The 21,888-nt window shown below is 40.2% G+C and overlaps 3 protein-coding genes across 7 annotated transcripts in view; 1 reads left to right on the plus strand and 2 right to left on the minus strand.

Annotated features, from left to right (window-relative positions):
* The window catches only part of nek10 (NIMA-related kinase 10), a 19,704-nt gene extending 15,173 nt beyond the window's left edge, over positions 1-4,531 (plus strand). For 2 of the 5 annotated variants that reach the window (XM_048261634.1, XM_048261638.1), the window contains exons 27-36: positions 949-1,099; positions 1,197-1,265; positions 1,368-1,419; positions 1,879-1,913; positions 2,110-2,210; positions 2,494-2,604; positions 2,873-2,978; positions 3,062-3,114; positions 3,335-3,390; positions 3,575-4,531. In XM_048261634.1, the coding sequence (XP_048117591.1) occupies positions 949-1,099; positions 1,197-1,265; positions 1,368-1,419; positions 1,879-1,913; positions 2,110-2,210; positions 2,494-2,604; positions 2,873-2,978; positions 3,062-3,114; positions 3,335-3,390; positions 3,575-3,665 (825 nt within the window). In that variant the 3' untranslated portion in view covers positions 3,666-4,531. The remainder of the gene's footprint in view (positions 1-948; positions 1,100-1,196; positions 1,266-1,367; positions 1,420-1,878; positions 1,914-2,109; positions 2,211-2,493; positions 2,605-2,872; positions 2,979-3,061; positions 3,115-3,334; positions 3,391-3,574) is intronic. The other 3 variants (XM_048261635.1, XM_048261636.1, XM_048261637.1) reach the window with 3 other exon arrangements.
* Positions 4,532-7,625: 3,094 nt separating this feature from the next.
* nr1d2a (nuclear receptor subfamily 1, group D, member 2a) lies at positions 7,626-14,730 on the minus strand. Its single transcript, XM_048261640.1, has 8 exons — positions 14,265-14,730; positions 12,053-12,286; positions 11,438-11,526; positions 11,124-11,268; positions 10,229-10,965; positions 9,829-10,014; positions 9,416-9,626; positions 7,626-9,225 (listed from the first exon to the last, which is right to left on the minus strand). Exons 1-8 carry the CDS (start codon positions 14,281-14,283, stop codon positions 9,029-9,031), a joined length of 1,818 nt encoding a protein of 605 aa, XP_048117597.1. The 5' UTR covers positions 14,284-14,730; the 3' UTR covers positions 7,626-9,028.
* Positions 14,731-15,683: 953 nt separating this feature from the next.
* Positions 15,684-20,940, minus strand: LOC125305690 (ubiquitin-conjugating enzyme E2 E1). Its single transcript, XM_048260598.1, has 6 exons — positions 20,825-20,940; positions 19,849-19,948; positions 19,590-19,640; positions 18,231-18,363; positions 17,864-18,011; positions 15,684-15,974 (listed from the first exon to the last, which is right to left on the minus strand). Exons 2-6 carry the CDS (start codon positions 19,887-19,889, stop codon positions 15,877-15,879), a joined length of 471 nt encoding a protein of 156 aa, XP_048116555.1. The 5' UTR covers positions 19,890-19,948; positions 20,825-20,940; the 3' UTR covers positions 15,684-15,876.
* Positions 20,941-21,888: the final 948 nt, after the last annotated feature.

Consider the following 21,888-nt stretch of genomic DNA (forward strand, 5'->3'; position numbering starts at 1 on the left):
ATTTCAAACAGAGTGTAAAGTTCGAATTGGGCTTTTTGTTTGGCAGAATTTGTGAATAGATTTGCTACAAGTGTTTGTAGTTTCGGAAATCGTGCCAAAAGAGTCATAGTTAATGTTTAAGTAATCAAAAAAAACTGTAAAATGGAGGCCTTGCACTGTACACGACACTGGAGAATGCAGGCATCGATCCCACTACCTCTCGCATGCTAAGTGTGCGCTCATTTGCGCTAATTCCTACTGACAACTTTGCCCAGCGTGTGAGTGGTGGGAAATCCACGAGCTTTGCTCCTCCTACGACCCACTCTAGTTCTCCATTAATTCTGAAAAGAAGCATACTGTGGCCGGTTAGCTCAGTTGGTTAGAGAGTGGTGCTAATAACGCCTAGGTCGTGGGTTCGATCCCTGTACAGGCCATCTTTTTTGTTGCAAAAAGAATCTCCCTGAGAGCCTCTTTGTGACTTTGTCTGTTAGGTGGCCATCCGAACCCTGCCTCCCTGCGCAACAAAAGCACCTTTTGCTTTTCCTCGCAGTGTGTTGGTGTAGGTGTGTTGGCAGGATGTAGGAAAGACACGTGATCAGCTGGTGGAAGGAGGAATATGATTATATTGCTTAAAAGGAGCACATCCCTGGGTGGGCTTGAACCACCAACCTTTCGGTTAACAGCTGAACGCGTTAACCAATTACAGAGACTGTCCTGGCCATACCCTAGGGGCAACATTAACTTGGACGCGTCTTTTCAGTGTTTCTTCAACGATGCATACTCAAAAATATTCCTGTTCTTGTCTGCGTCTTTTCAAAGGGGCTGCTACAAGGAGTCAGGGCTGAGCAGTCTAAGGTGCTTGGAGGTTCCCGTATTTCTGGAGGCGTGGGTTCGAATCCCACTTAGGTAATTTTTAACTGGTAATTTTATTCAAGCTGTTTAAATGTGTTTTTTTTTTTTTTATTTTAGGGAAAAATCATCAAGGAGAATGAAGAAGCCTGTTCAGAGGCCGGATCTGTGAGCATTCAGCATTCTTCTCAATGCAGTTCTCAAGCTGAAGGGGACAGTCAGCCTTCATCTGAGTACAGTTCACAAGCTGAAGTGAAGCAAGAGCACCAGGGTAGCTTTCTATGGAATAGTCACCCACTGCAAAAGTATGCAGTCGTTTCTCGCAGAACCCACTTAATCATCCTCTTGTTGCATGTTTTCCCCAACAGCTAATAGTTTTGAGAAACACTCCAGAACAGCCTCCAGCTCTGCCACAGAACTGCGTAAGAAAAGCTTCAGTAAGATCCATCATAACTATCTTGTCATGTCACATTCAGACTTGTTTGAGCTTGCAGTTGCAATAGTCCTCTAAGGTAACGGTTCCTTTTCACTGTCTAAAGGACCCACCGAGTGCAGTGTCAGCCTTTCTCTGTCAGAGCGCACTCCAGCCTGGTGAGTTGTTAACAGTTATGCCTAATGTAGGCTTTTCAGCTTTATTTGAAACTATTATTTGTAACTAATGTAGTGTTCCTATCCTGTACATCACTTTGGACAATAGTATCTGCCACATATTATAAAAATAAGCACAGCACATACATAACAACTGAAGACTGCTTATTGGTGATGTGTATCTTGATGACCGTTATCTGTGGGGAATTATGAAATATCATGTGATCATATATTCTGCTCCTCTTTGTGCTGTAACCTCCACTGGATAAAAGACGCCTTTGAATAAGTTGCCATCAGGCAATGATTAATGACCATTTAGAAATAACATGCATACACATTTCTGAAGCTTCATTGTATTGTATTATTTAAATAGGGACATTTATTTCTCCAACTGCTGATAATGTGGAATATAAAATCTTTTTCATTCCCTGCCTACCTTCCTTCCACATATGTGTCTGTTAGCAGGGATTTTCTACCACAGCCAAAGTCCCGTCCAGGTAATATATATATTATATTATTATATATATTATATATATTATTTTAATTAATTTTTTTTAAAGTAAAGGACCATATGGGGACCATAAAGGACCTAAGAATACACATTGTGTTATATTGGTGAAAAGAATGATATACTGTACATGCTTATTATATCACCTATAATAGGTTTATTTGTACATTTGTTTGTTTCTACAGCCACAGCAGGAATTTTTGTATCTCAGAGGAAACTTCGGCAAATAGAGGACCCCGTTCAAAGACTGGTTGGACTACTGCATAAAATTATTTATATTTGTCAGGTAAGCAGTATATACCCATACTAGGATATGTACTGTATGTCAAGACTGATGAAAAACCACTTAATTCTGCACGCTACAGCAGGCAGTAACCATGTTATTCCACCTGAATTATTAGCTACAGCAGGCAGTAATCATGTTATTCCATGTGAACTGTTAGCTACCGCAGGCAGTAACCATGTTATTCCATGTGAACTATTGGCTACCGCAGGCAGTAACCATGTTATTCCATGCGAACTGTTAGCTACCGCAGGCAGTAACCATGTTATTCTATGTGAACTGTTAGCTTCCTCCAGCCCAACACTACAACCACAGGAGACGGACTATAGAGAGGTTCAAAAAATCTTTATTCCATCAAGGAAGCAATCCATATAGCCTTAAAGTGGAATTAAACAAGGTATGGTTTTAACCCTTGTTTTCTGGACAACAGTCCCTCGTCCTTTTCCAACAATGTCTCTGTGACCTGCTTTAGATAAACAGTGACCTGCTTTAGATAAACAGTGGTTCAGTCATCAAAATACGGTCATGACCGTATCTAAGTGCCAAAGTACATAGAGAGCACCACGGTTTTCTATTTTAGCAGACCTGTATTAATCCAGCTGAAATACTTCATGACGTTACCCTAGAAACAACATAATGAGGCCTCATGCCATTGGTTTGCTCAGGTTCTTCAGGGAAGCTCAGACTTGGTTGAGTCGGTGTCTTCCTGCAGAGATTGGTGGTCTCAGGTCCAGTCTTTTGGGAGGGAACCTTTCAGCACTGAACCACGAGGTACGGTGTCTAACTTTATTAACTCAGTGAAATGTATCCACCTGTGTCTGTTTTGGAAGTTTTACAACCCTCTACCTATACAGGTGAGAGTGGCTACGCAGGTCTGCAGGATGGTATTACATATGAACAGTTGCAAGTGAGTCTCTCTCTGTTCTCCTGGCTTTTGCTTTTTCGGGCTCTCCCTCCCTGTTTCCCTCCTTCTCTGGGTCTCTTCCAGTTTGGTCTCTCTCCTCCTCTGAAGTTAGCCTAGTATCTCTAATGTGGTCTCTCTCCTCCTCTGAAGTTACCCTAGTATCTCTATGTTTGTCTTGAGATTAATATGTGCATTGAATCCCTTTGTGTTCATCTAATCAAAGACTCTGATAGAGGATGAGCTTGAGGAAAATGGCTACCACAGCAGAACAGCATCCAGGTAAGTGTGCTGTACGAAATGTCTGTTCATGATAACACCGGTTTGGAGGCTCTTTTTTAGATTGTTTTTCATTGTAGAGTTAGTAATGACACTCTGTAGTTAATAATACATTTTGAATCAATGAATGCCTGTTATTAAAAATTCATTTCGAGACTGTTGCTAACTCTGAAATACTTCCCCACAGGAGTGATCAGGAGGCAATGCGTGGAAACCAGAGACCCTATTCCCCAAGCACTCTTGTATCCTCTGAGGCCTGTGACAACAAGGCTACATAGTGGTGCAAGCAGATCCGTGAGCTTAACTGGAGGCCAGTCTGAATGGCCTTACTCTATGCACCTGTATAGTGTTTGTAAATGAATGACCATGCACATGATATTGACAGCATAGTATCAACATTTTGTTGGACAGGGAGCTTTAGATGTGGTATTATTACACAGACATGCAATCATTAGGTATATACTGTATGCCATTTGATGTTTAACTCCGCTTCTGCAGAAAAATGCTGTTTAGTTGAATTACGTGCAATTTGGTCTCACTTCCTGATGAATGAGAAGTTATTTCTATTTTTGTGTTGCCTTTAAAAATACCACAGCAACATTAAGCTATCTCAATTACAATCCTGTTATGTAAGATGGCTGTATCTGTGCATTCTAGGACTGTTGGTATGGCACAGCCTATATTTAGCAGATTAAGCGGTAAAGTAGAGCAGGGAGGGTGACCTTTGCCCCGTGAATGAGTGTAGTCTTTAAGTTTATTGCAGTTGACTTGCACTTCCTGCTGTAGCATATGCTATTGTTCTGCTCTTCCACTTGTAACAGTCCTTCAAAATTGTCATGGACATACTTAACTGTTTACATATTTACTGTTACTGTTTGTTGCCTTCATAGATCTATGACTTTTGTACAAGGTTTTTAATCTCAGGGTTACTGATGCACTTTTTCTGTAAATGATAATCATTCTGTCAGATGGTTTTGGAATGTATCATAAAAAGCACTTTGCATGAATTTATTGCATCTTATTAAAATTCAACATAATCCAGTTATTTTCTCTATGACTCCTTAAGAGTTAACAGCTCCACCTTGTGGGCAAAGATGCACAGTACCACTAGGGAACTGGCTCCTTGGCCCCACATTTTTGAGATACCCCTACCGGAGGTAGAACTAAACCCAACAATATTTTTCCTCATCTCTAAGGTCTCCCATATATGAAATGGATTCTTGACTAAAATATTTTACTGCTAAGATTGTTAAATTAACAGATATTGTTATACACCCCAAAACCAAAAAAGGACTAAAATATAGCCTGTCTGTATGGGAGTTAAGGCATATAAACTAGTGCAGATCAATCACACAAGCTCTGAGAACTTTGAAACTTGGCATGTTTATAGTCAGGAAGTTGCTTTACCTACTAGAAAAGACTGGATGTGAATATCTTGATGTATGGAATGAATAGATACATGCAAACATACACCTAAAATAAGCGGACATGCAAAACATGAATATCTATGCAGAATGTTTTCATTTACTTTGTAGCTGGTTTACCAGGGATTATCATAGAAACACATATGATGGTTTGTTGGAAAGGTGGGGTTGTACTGAATCCAACAATACCAAATATGTAAATATAGTATGACAAGTTAGGGTGTTCTGTCACTCAATGTTTGAGGTGTCCAAAATGAAACACTGACAAAATACAGTTTCAAGTCCAAATCACATTATCAGTGGTGAGAAGAATGTTGACAAATTCATTGTTACTGCAAGGTAAGTGCTGCTCTAAATTTACATTTAATAATGATACATTTCATATGAAACACAGATCCAATTGAATCAGGTTAAAATTGGAATGGAACACCTTTTATAATATAATATTTACATTCATTTGAATTTTGTTTTGGTCAAGTCATTACTGAATAATGGAAAATAATATTGTTAGCTTTTGTCTGTCCAGACCAGCAGTGGACATTAGAGCCTACACTGCTTACTTCACCCCTAAGTAGCTAAACAGTTAGTTGTAAACTTTCCCTAGCTAAGAAAGTACTTAGCCCTCTGACTAATGTTGCATGTGTAATTCAACTTGATTTGCATTTCAATGAAAATTCTGAATTTTTTCCTTTTCACTAGTCTCTTGAATTGTAGAGAATGTCTTACAGACATTGGATCCAAAGCTTGTGGGAAACATTTTGAAAAGGGAAAGAAAAAAGATCCCTATGTATGTCCAAAACCCTACAGTAGAAGGCCTCCAACGCATACTTACTGTACCCTTGCTCAGGAGAGATAGAGATGGTGATGTCCATAAAACTCTGGCTCCATATACAGATGATATTTCCTCCAAAATCAAAGTTTCATATCATGTATCATGTATAGCGAACTACTGCAGTGTGACAAAAATCAGTGCAGTAGTACTACTGCAGTAGTTCACTCTACATGATATGAAACTTTGATTTTGGAGGAAATATCATCTGTATATGGAGCCAGAGTTTTATGGACATCACCATCTCAATCTCTCCTGAGCAAGGGTACAGTAAGTATGCGTTGGAGGCCTTCTACTGTGGGGTTTTGGACATAGGGATCTTTTTTCTTACCTTTTCAAAATGTTTCCCACAAATGATTCAAAGCTTTGGATCCAATGCCTGTAAGACATTCTCCATAATTCAAAAGACTAGTGAAAAGGAAAAATGATATACATTTCAGAATTTTCATTGAAATGTAAATCAAGTTGAATTACGCCTGCAACATTGGTCAGAGGGCTAAGTACTTTCTTAGCTAGGGAAAGTAGTTTCTACAACTAACTGTTTAGCTACTTAGGGGTGAAGTAAGCAGTGTAGGCTGTACTGTCCACTGCTGGTCTGGACAGACAAAAGCTAACAATATTATTTTCCATTATTCAGTAATGACTTGACCAAAACAAAATTCAAGTGAATATAAATATTTTATTAAAGGTGTTCCATTCCAATGTTAACCTGATTCAATTGGATCTGTGTTTCATATGAATTGTTACTGGGACATATGAAATGTATCATTATTAAATGTAAATATAGAGCAGTACTTACCTTGCAGTAACAATGGATTTGTCAACATTCTTCTCACCACTGATAATGTGATTTGGACTTGAGACTGTATTTTGCCAGCGTTCTGTTTTCTTTCATTTTGGACACCTCATACATTGAGTGACAGAACACCCTGATTCTTCATTCTATATTTACATATTTGGTATTGTTGGATTTAGAACAACCCCACCTTTCCAACAAGCCATCATATGTGTTTCTATGATAATCCCTGGTAAACCAGCTACAAAGTAAATGAAAACATTCTGCATAGATATTCATTTTTTGGATGTCCGCTTATTTTAGGTGTATGTTTATATGTCTCTATTCATTCCATACATCCAGATATTCACATCCAGTCTTTTCTAGTAGGTAAAGCCACTTCCTGACTATAAACATGCCAAGTTTCAAAGCTCTCAAAGCTTGTGTGATTGATTTACTAATTTATATGCCTTAACTCCAATACGGACAGGCTACATTTTAGTCCTTTTTTTGTTTTGGGGTGTATAACAATATCTGTTAATTTAACAATCTTAGCAGTAAAATATTTTTAGCCAAGAATCCATTTCATATGGGAGACCTTAGAGATCAGGAAAAACATTGTTGGGTTTAGTTCTACCTCCGGTAGGGGTATCTCAAAAACTAAAGCCCTTTCTGACCATTTGTCACTAGCCTAATGGTGAGGGCACTGAAAAATGATCTAACAGAACTATGATTACATGTTTTGTGATTGTGTGAGGGGAAAAAACAGAATTATGCCAGTTATGTGTACCTTATGTAACATATGTCTACGTCCATCCTATTAAGTGAATTAGTTAAAGGTGCTCTAAGCGATGCTGGGTAACGACTTTCAAACAAAACAGAGAGCTAGCTTGCTACTTCCTGCCCCTCCCTCCCGTGCTGCTCCCGTGCAATTGAAACTCTCCTAAACGCGCATCTCGTCTGTGATTTGCTGGAACAGTTTATGTTTTTATGGGCTAGGCTTGCCCAGGTTGTTTTTGTTGCAGTTTTTGGAGCCTGGTCTGTCCACAGAGATCAAGTTTTTTTTTTACAGTGATTCAGGACACAGTCAGCTAGCGGTTGGTTAGGTGATGTTTGCAGTAAGTGAAATAAAATGTTTTAGCCTAAAAAACGCGTGGCATCGCTTTTTAATTCCATGAGGAACATAAGAAACACAAAGAACCCAATGGTATATACTATATGTATATATTTATTGATATACTATTTATATAGATACATCTTCAATAGATATACACAACTATACATACTGAACTCATTTACGAAGAAAAGCAGAACAAAGGACAAAACAGATATGGACATAAGTTGTGTAAATCAGAGCTGAATCAAGCTCTGCAAATCACACCGTCCAGCTGCTTCCTCTGCATAGAATTCCAGAACAGCAGACACAGAAAGCACACTAACCCCTGGCATTGGGATTTTAAAATGTCTCACTGTTCTGTTCACAGAAAAGAAAACACAAACAATAAGCGACAACAAAATGAACAACAGAAGAATAGCACACCCCATGTCCACATGCAGACACGAGGCCTTAAGGCCTTCTACAGACTTCTGGGTAAACTTTCACTTGCATTGCTCTTTCCCTTTTGCTTTTCATCTGTGCGAGGTACATGAAGGTTGTACCTGATTTCTTAGTCAGGTTTGGATACTGGAAGTACAAGGAAGTTAACATGTATAAATTGGTTCTGTATTACAATGGCAGTAACAAATGCTCACTATTTTTCTTTGTTGACTATGCTTATTTGCCTTCTCAAGAGAATTGTCTCTAGACCAAATCATATTTGTAGACTTGAATGACGATGGTCCCATAATTAGGTCCATAATTAGGTCCAGGCAAAATATAGGCTCTGTGAAAATGTTGTGTGCTTGCTGCTTCTGATGGGCAGCGATACTGTGTGCAAACAAGTAGTACTACTACAACGTAACAAATCAAACAGGAGATAAGGTAAAGCAAAGCGTATGTGCATTCTGACTGCTAGCTAGCACTAATGTAGCCATACATTCTGACCAACAAAACTACATATTATCATAATTCTCAAGTGAACTTAAATTTAAATATTTTTTTCTGAGAGAAAGAAAAAAAACTGTCCTTGTGTTTCTGAAGGATAGACTGACATCAAGGTTCTTAAACAGATAGTCATGCATTTCCCACAACAGGATCTTATGCAAGTCCTTGATAGTTCTCCTCAAGATGTAGTGTTTTAAGAAACTACAAGGAAGATCAGCAGGCATAAGAATATACGTTAGCATACCTTATGTTTATGATTTACACCACTTGAGAATTACAAGTGCAAAGTATCCAAAAAAAATAATTAAGTGGTTCTTTGGATCACAGAAATGATCCATGAATACATATTTTCAATCTGTATGATACCTCCAAATCTTCAAAAATCCACAAAGGTTTCACACAAATACCTGCATGTATGTAATGGCAGTCAATCTGTTTTTAAACATCTTCAACATGTTTTTCAGACACCTCCCCAAAACAATAAAAAAAAAACAACTTTACATACATTCTACAGTGACATTTTAAACCCTCCAAAGTTGGTCGTTTGAGAAGACAAAGCGCTTCCTGGTTCATGGGTGGACCTTAAAGGCCAAGAGTGCCTCGGAGTGCAAGTTGTTGAGCGAACGGAGGTCAGGCAGTTTGAGGAGTAGCTTGGTGAAGACTGCAGCCTCGTTGGCGTGGTTCTTTGTGATCAGACCTCTAAGTGCTCGGATGAGGTTGTCCTGGAGCACCTCCACAGAGTTCATATCCTCAATGCCTGAACGATCTGTTGAAAAAACAGAAAAGAAAAAATGTGTTAAAAAACTGATACATCCCTCACAAAGTGGTTGTGTGTTAGTCTTCCTCCTTCACTGTTTTAATTCCCCACACCGTGAACTTTATACTTAGTGAGATCCTTGTACTGGGTTATAGAGAAGAAAGTGTCGGTGCTGTGAGAAACAGGAAGTGACACCTACCTGCCGACACTAGCACCACGGCGGTGAAGAGGCTCATCTCGTCCTCGCTCAGATGCAGCGACAGTAGCTTCTCACTGAACTCGAACATGGAGTTGAGGAGCTCGCCAGCGCCCATGGAGCGCAGAGCCTCCAGGCTATACTTCCGGCCACTCATGAAAGTCACGGTGCGTTCATTAATGTCGAACAGCGAGGCGAAGCGCACCATAAGCACCTAGTGGTGAAGAGGGAAGAGTACAAGGTCAGGACAACGAAATGAGAGAAACCGAAAAGGCTCTTTAAACATGCTAAATCCACTCATTTCCTAACTCTGCCCTAACTGTTGAATCATTATCTAATGCTAACATGGATATATAGTCAAGCTGAAGCTCAAACATTTGATTGTCTGTTTCTCTGGGAAATGGTGGGACTCTTACCTCAAAGGTGCCGGCCTTAAGAAGGCTGACTTGGTCATGCTGCGATAGGTCCTGGAATCCTGGAATTCGCTTGGCAAATTCCACCACCTCCTTCACAGCGGGGGTGAAACTCATGGAAAATTCCTCCCAGACTTCATGACTGGGCAGGCGTGGGTCCACCACGGGGGAGGTGTTCATGGGGCATACCTGGGAAGACACATTACAAATGACTTTCAAAAAGGACACAAGATAAAACATAGATAAACATCCTGATAATGCCTGCATGCTCATTTCACTGGCACTACTATTTACACGTAAAGTTCAAAACAATACTAACTAACCCTGGAAAACACACTCCATCTTTCTACAAGCCAGTGACTTGAATTACAACAGTGTAATGACAGCCTGAGATGATACTAACCAGATGCCTCATAGGTGGTGCGTGCCCGTTCACGCTGTGGCTATAGTGATAAGAGCTCTGGGTGTTGGCTGCATATGTGCCACTGGAGGCGCTGTTGAGCTGCTGCTGCTGCATGGCTGAGTGGGTCCTCTCTTCTCTGTAGGCCCAGCTCTGAGGAAGCTGCGTGTGGTAGACGGGTTGATAGCTCTTGGGCGAGGTGGCCACCACGTTGTCCTGGCAGCGGCTCGCGTACTCGGAGGTCTCCTCCATGCTGCTCTGGCTCAGCTGCTCGGCTAGCCCCAGCGACGGGGAGCCTCGGGCGGGGGAGACGGGCGAGCCGGCTGGCCTCTCCTGCTCGAAGGCAAACATGCCATCCTGAGGCGCCGCGCTGCTGCTGTTGCCGCCGGTGACAGCGTCCTCCTCGCCGCTGTCTGACGCGCAGGAGGACGCAGAGCTCAGGGAGGTGTCCATGGGAACATTGGACTCGGAGTCAGCAGACACACTCTGCGGCGAAGAAGGGGCCGATGAGGAGGAGGACGCCGAGGAAGAGGGTGAGGAGGAGGAGGAGGCAGAGGGAGAGGGAGAGGGCCGTGAGGTGGTGCTGGGGATGGGGATGGGCTCCGTCGGGCAGGACGTCGCCTGGGTGCCGTGGAGCATGTGGTGCAGCTGGCTGTTTGTCATCATGTTGTTCATGGCGTTCTGCATCTCCAGGAGCATGCGCTGCTTTTCCCGTTTGGGGATGCGGCCAAATCGGACAGCTACACAGGACACAGCCAACAGAACACGGTCAAAAAGATTTACCTTCAGCAAAAGGACTAATTAGTATTTCAGCTTAGTGGTTGAAGTATATCTACCATACTACAAAAACAGTTCAACTGGCCACTCGAAAAACTCAAGAAACTACCCCAAAACTCACCATCTCTTGACATGCCAACTGATAAGCACTTCTTAAACCTGCACTGTTGGCAGCGGTTGCGGTTGATGCGCACGATGGTGCAGCTCTCGGCCTTCAGACACTTCTTATACTGAATGTTCTGCTGGATGCTCCTTCTGAAGAAGCCCTGTGATGGATCAGACAATAGATGGGTCAGACAACAAAAACTGGACAGAGAGTCAACGTGCAAAAGCTGCAGCGCAGCGTGGAGGCAGAGACGACTGGACCTCCAGGAGAGAGAAAAAAGTGAAATGCCATATTAAGAGCATAAAAATGGGTTAGAATGAGATCCTCACCTTGCAGCCTTCACAGGCATGCACTCCATAGTGAAATCCTGAGGCCACGTCTCCACACACTTTGCATAGCAAAACCATACCATTGAGCTCTGAAAACAACAACCAGCCAAAACTGATTAGCCAAGTTTTGCTTCAGTTATACACAGGAAAGATATTCAATTCCATGTGGCAACTGTATTCCTTGACCTTTGACCTCCATATTACCGTATTTTCCAGACTATAAGTCGCACTTTTTTTCATAGTTTGGCTGGTCCTGCGACTCAGGTGCAACATTATATATATATATATATATATGTGTGTGTTTTTTTCCCTTATGGTGACTTATACTCCGGTGCGACTTATAGTCTGGAAAATACGGTACCACTCTTTAGCTATAAGATTTTTGCCCCAAACAATTGTACAGATTCACAAGCTTCTTTGTCAAACACAAAACCATTGACAGTGGCCTTACCAGAGACCTGTTCTAAGAATAAGGTTGGGTTCTAAAAAAATCAGTGGCTGCTAAAAGTGGTCCCAAACCCCCAAATGCCCTAAACTGATACCCATTGATGGATTCTTGTTACATTTCCCTTGAAAACCATCCGATCGACGTGCTAAACTTTCGCTGTGACTCACTTGTTATGCCGCTCTTGGCAGTGGAGGGGTGTGCCCCTGTCTTCTCAGAGGTGGGGCTTCGGGACTGGGCATGCTTGGAGGGTCCCCCCCGTCCGGGCATCGACGAGAGAGAGGGGGAGGACGATGGGCTGCTGCTGTTGCTACTGCTGCCTGTGCTGCTGCTAGAGCTGTCACTCAAGCAAGCCTCAGGGCAGAGAGAAGAACCAGAGGAACGAATGTAGGCTATAACGCCCCCTGTAACGCAAGGAGAAATTCAAGTTAAAAGTGGTAGACTTTCATTGAATTCACACTAAAAAAGCTATGGGGTCCCCATACGAACTTAAAGGTTACGTATTAAGAGTTAAAAATTAGTGTTGGAAACTCAAGATAGACATTTGATTATTATGCAAATGTACTTTCAACAGTCCAGTAAAAAAAAAAAAAAAAAAACATTCCAATTAAAAAGGCCAATTTAAAACAAGTAAATGCTTAAGAGTTTCATGCAGCATAAAAGGTTTGATACTAAATGTAAGAAGAAGCGCGACAGGCTTCAGCGATGGCCAACCAGGAAGGCCAAGAGTAGAAGCCATGTCTTCAGTCACTGTGACTGACCTGCTTTAGAACTTCACATTCACCTCGTTGGGTAACACTGTTACATAATCTAACTCTCCAATGAGGTCTCACACGCGAATGTACATATGTATGCACAGCCAGTTAGTACAACAGGTTTATGCTTTACATTTATTTATTATTAATATTATTTATTATTGATATTAATTATAATATATTATTTATTTCTATCCAAACATCTGTACTACTTGGTTGAAGAAATGGATACCAACTATAGGCTATCCTCACTTGAGTCATTCATAGCGAGTTAGTCGTTGTTTATTCGTAGCTAAAGAAGGAAACTGTGTTTTGTGTTGTTTATGTTAGGAATCTGTTCAAAGCAAAACACACTTAAGCTATTGCCCTTTTATGCTTTTATGTACTTGTTACCTTGTGTGTTTTATGTTTTCTTTTTTATTCTTTACTTTTTAAGCTATTCTTTGACCCTTGTCCTTCTAAGCTTTTATTAGCTATTCCTGTTTGCTTTTGTTTAAGTGAAGTACATTGAATGACCTCTGTGTATGAAATGTGCTATATAAATAAACTTGACTTGACTTATACATACCATACATGCAAAAGTAGCCCTACACACACACACACAAATAACATCTCAGTGCCTCTGGAGATTACAAGAGAAGCCGAGAAATCACAATTATTTTAACTCAAATCACTCAAGTCTTGGTGAGAAGAAATGAAATGTATCACATTTCTGTTGTCTGCCATTGAATACTACTACCACACCAAGTTTAGACAAACAATCAAACAATTGAATGAATGAACAAAAGCAGCATTAGTGCCTAATGCTTTTTAAGATGCCAAGATGAGTACGAATAGAATAAAACACCAGAGCCAAAGAGCTATCAGTGGCCTAATTATAAAAACGTAATGACTTTGCTTTTGGTAATGCTCGTCAAGATCATGACAGTAGTAAGTAAGTAAGAAAATGAATCTTTATTTATAGCGCATTTTAATGCACGAAAGTGCATCTCAATAATAAAATCCACGGGGCATTACCTAACTAGCAATGACTCTTCATTTACTGAACCCTCCCACACGTGGATCTGTCATGTTTTCTATGGGCGAAATATCTAGGTCAGGACAACTGTCTCCTGCTGTCTCACGTGGTACTGCAGTCTGCCACAGCGCCAGGACATCGCGCAGAATTATGTAATGAGCACGTCACGGCGAATTTCGACCAATAGGATCCGAGAAAGAGAGAACCGTGTACACAGAGGCACATGGCTAGGCTGGCTGTTCCATGTGAGTTTGAGGAACCCAGACATCGTGAGTACAATGTGTTCAAAACACTAGTAACACTCCTAACCCACATAAGGCGTGACTTTCACGAAAACAGCCAGATGAATCACTACAGAAACTTGCAAATAGGCCTATGTGTATGCACGGCCAGTTAATACAACAGGTTTATGCTTTACATACATTTATTTCTAACCAAACATTTGTACTACATGGTTGAAGAAATAGATGCCGACTGTAAGCTAACCTCACTCAAGTCATTCATAACGAGTTAGTCGTTGGTTTAATCATAGCTAAAGATAAGGAAACTGTGAATATCTGTTCAAAGCAAAAGAGACATGATGTAATTAAAATACAAATAAATACTTACCAAGTTTAGTTGATTCCATATTTAGCTGTCTGCGTACAGAAAACAAGTGGCCAAAAGATATTGCAGCAAGTTGAATAAGTACTGACCAAAAATGTTACAAATATATCTGGTACACAACAATGTGTACAGTAGACAGACTTTCCCTGAATTGCAACAATTTAGCTTGCGAATGTTCCGCTGATCAAACTACAGTCACACTGTTGCCTTTTACTTTGCCGCGGCAGTAAGAATGAAACATAGTTGCAAATACTATATCGGAAAAGTCACTGCATGTAAAATATCCGCAGATCTCCACAGCAGAGCACAGCGTTTAGATTCTCAAAATCCTCAACGAAAGACGCTTTAAAACACGAATGTGTCCGATGTCCAGGTAGATACTGAATGACAAGTGAAATTGTTCGTCGATGGCACTCCCTAGCTGTGAGACCACTGTATACCGAATGTTCAGAGTTGTGTTTTAAACATGTGACCTATTTGCCAGCCACTCCTCCTGGCCTAGCGCTCTGAGTCACTTTAACCCAGTGACACACTTTTCCAGAGGCGGAGTCGTATCTCGGTGGACGTAATAGCCCTGCTTTCACGTTTTTGCAGGCATGTCAACGTGATTCTAGTACCCTAGGCTTCTATCGTCGTAGTGTGGATCGAAAACGGGGAAAGTGGGCAGTAGCCTACCTCCCATTAGTTGAGTATGTGTATGTGCCTATGTATTAACAGTATTAGTGATCCATAACTCTTCAGAATTCAGAATACCAGTGTTTTAATAATTTCTTATCACAGTTCATTTGCCTTCTACTGATTGATTGGATCACAAAATAAAGGCTGACATGTGTGGATCACGTTTTAAAGAGTTGTCCCAGAAGTGTTCTGGCAGAATTCATTCTCTTAAAAAGAAAGCAAAGATAATAATCAGACATAAATGAATTCGTTTTTAGTGTGGGATTATCTCATGCTAATATCATGCTTTAAAAAGTAGCCTAGTTCCAAATGGGAGTCATCATCAGTCTTGTATGGTTTACGGTCTTTGGTGATAATGCTGTTTATACAACTAAACAGTTAGATCCGGATCTATTTATTATAGAATAATACTATTTATTATATTTATTTTTATTATATATTTATTTATTATATATTTATATTTATTATTTATTTATTATACTTTTTCTGCTGTAAGTGCATGTTGTTTGTGATCTATCTATTCATTTTTGATTGGACAAGAGGTATTCCATGAGTCATCTTTTACTGTCTATGGTGGGGGTATCACGAATATCCGCACTTAAACTTTTTTTTAACGATAGTAATCACTCCGCATACTGCCTTTAATTATCCAACAGACTATTCTGTCATCGGTTACATACATATCAGAAAAATGTCAGATAATCCTGAATAACACAAATTCATATAAACACATACGTTTCAGTCTTTTGTGGTATTTTTCTTTATTCACAGTTATAGCAAAGATAAATTAAAATTTGCAAGAGGAAACGTTTACACAAAACACACACACACACACACACACACACACACACACACACACTAAAGTCCTTAAAACGCAGTCCAGGTGTTTCACAAGCAGCAATTGTTAAAGGCCCAGTTGTCCATGTCCATGTCCACGTCATGTTGCGTAGCGCTTGGTCCACTGTTTCGCTATTCGATCATGTTCAGCTCTGTTTGTTGTGTACTGGGTCGCGATGCTCCCAACCAAAGGGTCCGCTGTGGAGGAGGGGGGAAGGGGGGGAAAGCTGATTTATTTCGTAATCAGGATTCTTGATGCATGTAATTCCTGAAGTCACACTGACTAAAAGTCAACTAAGTAAAATCTAACCAATGCAATAATATCAAGGTATGTGAAGTAAAAATAAAATGTTCTGTAGTGACAACTTTTCTCTAGATAATAGTACATAGTGTCATCTAATCTATACTTTAAAAATCAGAAAATAATTCAGAAGAATCGCGATATACGCTGACACAGCAAATAAATATTGTAATATCGATTCGTGAGATATCAGAATGTATAGCCCAACTTTGCAGGATAACAAACAAAGGATCAGGACATTCATTGAAGACTATTTGAAAACCCTCAAACTTTAAGTAAAAGGTATTTCAGGGGCTATATTTCCACCAGAATCATCAATCAACAGTAAAACTAGACTGGCTAAACCCAACAAACAAATGTCTCAATGTCAAGCAGCTCAGGGGACAGTGTGCTCTTCACATATCTGATTATAATGGTAATAAAATGAATGATCCAAAGGCTCTAAAAGAAGTCACAAGTTTGAATGACAACAAACCAGCGACACCTGGGTTAAAGGTGCCATGTGTAAGAATTGAGGTAAAAATATCCAAAAAAATGAGCTACACGCATCAAAAGAATGAGAAGAAATAAGGGCGATGATGTCATTAAAAAATGGCAAGGTATAGTGCTGCAGAGATATCAACCTGAATTAGCATGCTAAATTACTAGCCACAGCCCGACAGGTGTCATAATACCAGTTTCGGCCATGGGAGGCGGTATGCGGGCAACATAACCGCCAGCCAAAATGCAATACACGTGTCTTGGTTATTACTCTAGGGCAGACCAACTCGCTTTCTGGAGGTATACTGCCCCCATCTTTTATGGAATGTGGAGTATGAATTGATTTTTTGGCAGACATTACACATGGCACCTTTAAGGGCCCTGAGGGGTATTTAATAAAACCTAGATAAGGGATTAAACTGGGATTTTTTGGTTGTCCTTAACTTCGTTTCACAAGAGATGGCACATTAGTTACTATGGGGATTTATACTCTGCACCTAGCCTGGTCCCGACCAGGCTAACAGCCAGGGTTAGTTACCGGTAATTTTAATGTTAATTATGTTGTCTTACTGGTTCAGCCAGCTGTCATTCAAATCAGACCTCCATTTTTTTAAGAGCTTTATTCCATTTATATATTATTTGCTACATTTATTTACTCGCAAAAACACAACAGATTGTCTGCCTAATACCATATGGTTATCATTTTAATTATGATAGCCTCATAATTATTAACATACTCGTTTGCTTCTTTTGTTGATAGGCGTTTGATGAATAGTCTACTGTAGTAGTTGACTGGAAGTGGAGGGGCAATTTTCGGTTATAAAGACAATATAAAGGTAGATAGTCATACTATGTGTATCTTTGCAGTGGCAAGCGCTTTCTTAATGACGTTGCGTGCCAAAACAAGGAAGCACTCACACGTGGGTGCATACGTAAATTTGCATTCTTTTGGTCTACCACACATGCCATGATTCCCTATTCAAAAAAGGAAAACTTTACTTCATTGTTAGTCTATATCAAAAGCAGTTGTTCACTTTGTGTAAATGACCCTATTTTCCGCATTTTTTTTATTCCAACCGTGAGTTCTTTGGGGGAGAAACGAGAACCCGCACGTATGGTGTAAGTATTACTTACACCTGGCTTGTCCTAGTCGCTCCTACTCGTCCTGTATTGGCGTTAGTGAAATGAGTTGAGCTAGGATGACCGGCAACGCTATGTCAAACCTCACTTTATCACTTCTTTATCTTGGATGTCTTAATTCTGCCTTTGTGAAATACCCCTCTGGTCAGACAGGTTTTGACCTCACCTGGGTTGCAGTCTGTGAGCAGGGAGCAGATGGACAGCAGCACCTTGGAGATGGTGAGGGCTGGACTCCAGTTGTCCTTCAGGATGTCCAAGCAGATCACACCTTGGCTGTTGATATTACAGTGGTAGATCCTTGTACGGAATGTTACCTGGCAAAAAGGAATGTGATCATTAAAAAAAATCAGATGGATTAATGCAATAAGTGACTTGTTTTTGGAAATGTATGACTTGTGTTCCTCTGGTATATCCATATATTAAAGACAGCCTGCTTGATCTAAATACACTAGACACATTTAATTCATCTTAATGCTGACTTTCTAAATAGACTTAATGCATATTACACCTAAAAATATGGTCTTTCTAATTACCTTCGGTGGTTTGAAGGGGTAGTCGGGAGTGAAGGCAATGTCCAGGAAGTAGACGCCTCCCTCATAGACGGAACCTGGAGGCCCCAGGATGGTGGACCTCCACTCATAGATGTTGTCACCTTTGGGGCCAGCACTGTAGTCAAAACAGAGTCCGTACATAAACTAACTGAAAATGACTCATGTTTACAGTCGTGGCTATGGCTGCAGGAAGTATAACATGGTGAATGAAAATCATGGTAGATGGGAATAGAAGAAGTTATAGACATGTCAACTTCAAGTGAAGTGATGCGCCGCCCGCCGGCCACCCCATGATTTTTTTCTGCATGGTTTACACTTATATGCATAGTCAAGTTCAAGTCAAAGTTCAATTTATTTCTTTGTCCCATATGGGCAATCCAAGTTTAACACTTATTTAATTCAAGCTCATAAGAGACTGGCAATACACTATAACTGGAGGTCATAAAAGTCTGTATTAACTCCTTCCTCTGACTGGAGGTAAGAATTCTCCACATAGTAACAATATAGTAAAGACCACTGTAGGCTCCTTTCAGACCAGGGCGCCCTTTTATGATGAACACTCAAAGCACTTTGCACCTGGTAATCTTGTGGGATTAAACACGACACTGCTTTAGCACAAAACCTACTCATGCCAGGCACAAAGGCAGTGTGTCAAGATTATGCAGTCCTATGGACTATGAGTCCACAATCTAAAGAAAAGTCACATTCTTTCACAAATTAAACTAGACGCCTTTTCATCAATAGAGTATTATCCAAATATAATTTCAAAAACAATATATTTGAGGTGCATGCCCTGCTACTCCGTTTAAAAACAAAAAACTACATACAGGAATCTGAAAAATATTAATGACAGGGAAGGCAAGCAGAGATAAAACTCTTGCCCACTTCAATAGCACATCAGAATATCTACACAATGCTGCATGTTTCACAGCACTCCTTGGGATTTGTCCACCAATGGTGGAAATGTATGTTTCACTGGGTAACATAATATACATTCCTTCTTCATTCCTTCTGTTCTTTAAATCAGAATGTCTTTCTGCTGTGGGTAGCTAAATGGACTCAAGCCAAAGTAAGATAAAAGGAAATCTTGTAACAGTTGGGTCTTATTTTAACTGTGACGAACACACGTTGCAAATGATATTGAGCCGGAGTACGGATTTCTGGAGGACACATCATTTAGTGCAGCCTTGTCCATCCCACTCCACTGATGTAGGCCAACACATCTCAAATTGGAAATTGGATATATTTCAAAAACACTTTATTCCATCACATGTGCTATAGCAACCCTGAGAAAACAAATAACAAAAAAAGACTGCATGAAAAATACATTAAACCACTCACCTGCAATTTGGAGGAGGATCCAGAGTTATGTCTGCCAACTCCTTTTGAATCCTGCCATAAACAGCCCAAAACGGTATTAAAACACAAATACATCCACCTCACACTCTAGTTGATAGCAACAGTGGTCCATTGAATATTTATGAGGCAAAGGTCACTAATCACACCAGTTAAAAATCCAAAACTATTTTCATAACCCTGTCAGAAAATATTCTGGGGTATTTGGATCTCAAGCTACATACAGAAAACAATCATCCATTACCTTTTTGCACTTGTGGATACCAATTTAGAGGTCTTGCTCATAATGGCTTTCCACTCTAACCCCTCTTGAAGATTATTGAGGTCACAAGTGAGGTCGATTTCTGTGAATACAAGGTAAGGGTATTCGGCCAATGTAATCAGTATTTGAAAACGTTCTACTCGAAAGCTCGCAGTTCATTTACCAAGAGCTCCTGTAAATTGAAAAAAATAAAGCTGGCATGTCCAACAATGCGCTGTGAAATGTTTATGTAAATTAATCAAATCTTTCTCTATTTTGTACACCCAGAGATAACAGTTAGCAGTTACTATAATAGGCTAATGCGTTTCTCCCTGGCTGGTGCTTTAATTCAGTCTGTCAGCAGCAGGTGATTTCAAGCGGCGATAACGTTAGTAGGTTAGCAAACTAAGTCAGCATTGGCATTCTGCGTTCGATGAATCAAGTTGAAAGTAACTTGAATTTATGTTGCAGACTTGCTCCTGGTTAGAGCTGGAAAGAACTTTAGGACGATACAAACAAATGGCAAGTGAACAGACACAACTCACAAGACCAACGAATGCTAACAAATGTTGCCTACAGACATAGCTGATGTTAATTACTAACTACTGGTCACTTAATCTTTGCTAGCAAAACAATAACAGCTTTTGGAACCGGTGCAAACAAATGCATTTTTCGTCCTTCTGTACGTGCAACGCCATTCGAGAACTCTCTAAAATGACTTCTTACTCATAATCATGGTTAGGCTAGACACGGCCAGCAACACGACCAGAAACACGGTCAGTTACCTAGCAGACAGCTAACGAGTTTTAAACGCTAGCCAGCCACCCTGACTCGTTGTCTACTTTTTATGTAGCTGCCTTGTTTGATTTTCCAGACAAGACAGTGAGCAAATCCAATTGTCAACACCGAAAGGAACTCAACAACGTGTATGCTGCTAGATATGTACTCATGAAAAGCATACTTTTCCATGTTTACTCACCTCGCAGTTACGTTCAGACAAGGGTATGGAATGGTGTACGCTGGCTGCTGGCTTGGCTTCTCAAATCTGTGGCTTGTTGATAGCGGAAGTGCCGCTGCTGCAGTAGGCGGACGACAGTGACCGGTAGAAATCAAGTCTTCGGCGAAATATTGGGAATATTCGGTCGAACTTAAAACTATGTTGCTGTGTGTTTGTAATGACCTTTGCAACGCAAACATAACAGGCTATGGCCAAAATCTGTTAATGGGCTCTTGGGCGTAATACTTGTCCATCATGTTAAAAATGTGCACAATCTGCGTGCTGCTCAGTAATACACCCTCAGACAGTATTCGGAATTGGTCAGTCCTTAAAATACTACAACTACTACTACTACTACTACTACTACTAATAATAATAATAATAGAGTCCAGTGATCTTTTGACGTTAATCACTCCTATGATGTATTGTCTATCCAAAGTAAAATGCCTGTTTTTAAAGTTAACTGATGGTTAAATGACCAACCCACTTTACCATAAAGGACAAAATGATGAGTGCTATAGCCATCACCAGTAATGCATCTTAGGGCAGAGTGAGAGTCCAGGGCTTTAAGTGAACAAGCAGTAACATTTCTATATCACATCACTATATCTAGAACTGACATAAAACAGCTAAACAACTTATTGCCTACTTCCCATAGGGAGGCTGGCTTTGTTTCTGTAGAAGAAAGTGAGTTTCTCGTCCAGCCAGATAGCCTACCAAGATATTTCTATTCAGAGACTATCAATGCTGGATCAGTGGTTATTTGCACACCATTAACCTCAATGTCCCTTGCTCTAGTAAATAGCATATAATTAGTTTTCTTTTCATTTAGTATTAATAGAGTTTCTTGAACATTAAATGAAAGTTGTAGATTATCTATGGCAAGTTGAACAGAGCCAGCAATACAATACAAAATAGTGTCATCAGCATAAAGGTGGACTTAACCATTTAAAGAAGAGACAATATCATTAATATAGATGGTGAAGAGATGTTTATGTTTGATAAATAGGTCCATCTCATCTAAAGGTTTTAATACACGGTCGGAA

The sequence above is a fragment of the Alosa alosa genome, chromosome 13 (genome assembly GCF_017589495.1).
Source record: "Alosa alosa isolate M-15738 ecotype Scorff River chromosome 13, AALO_Geno_1.1, whole genome shotgun sequence".
In the NCBI taxonomy this organism is placed as follows: Eukaryota; Metazoa; Chordata; class Actinopteri; order Clupeiformes; family Clupeidae; genus Alosa; species Alosa alosa.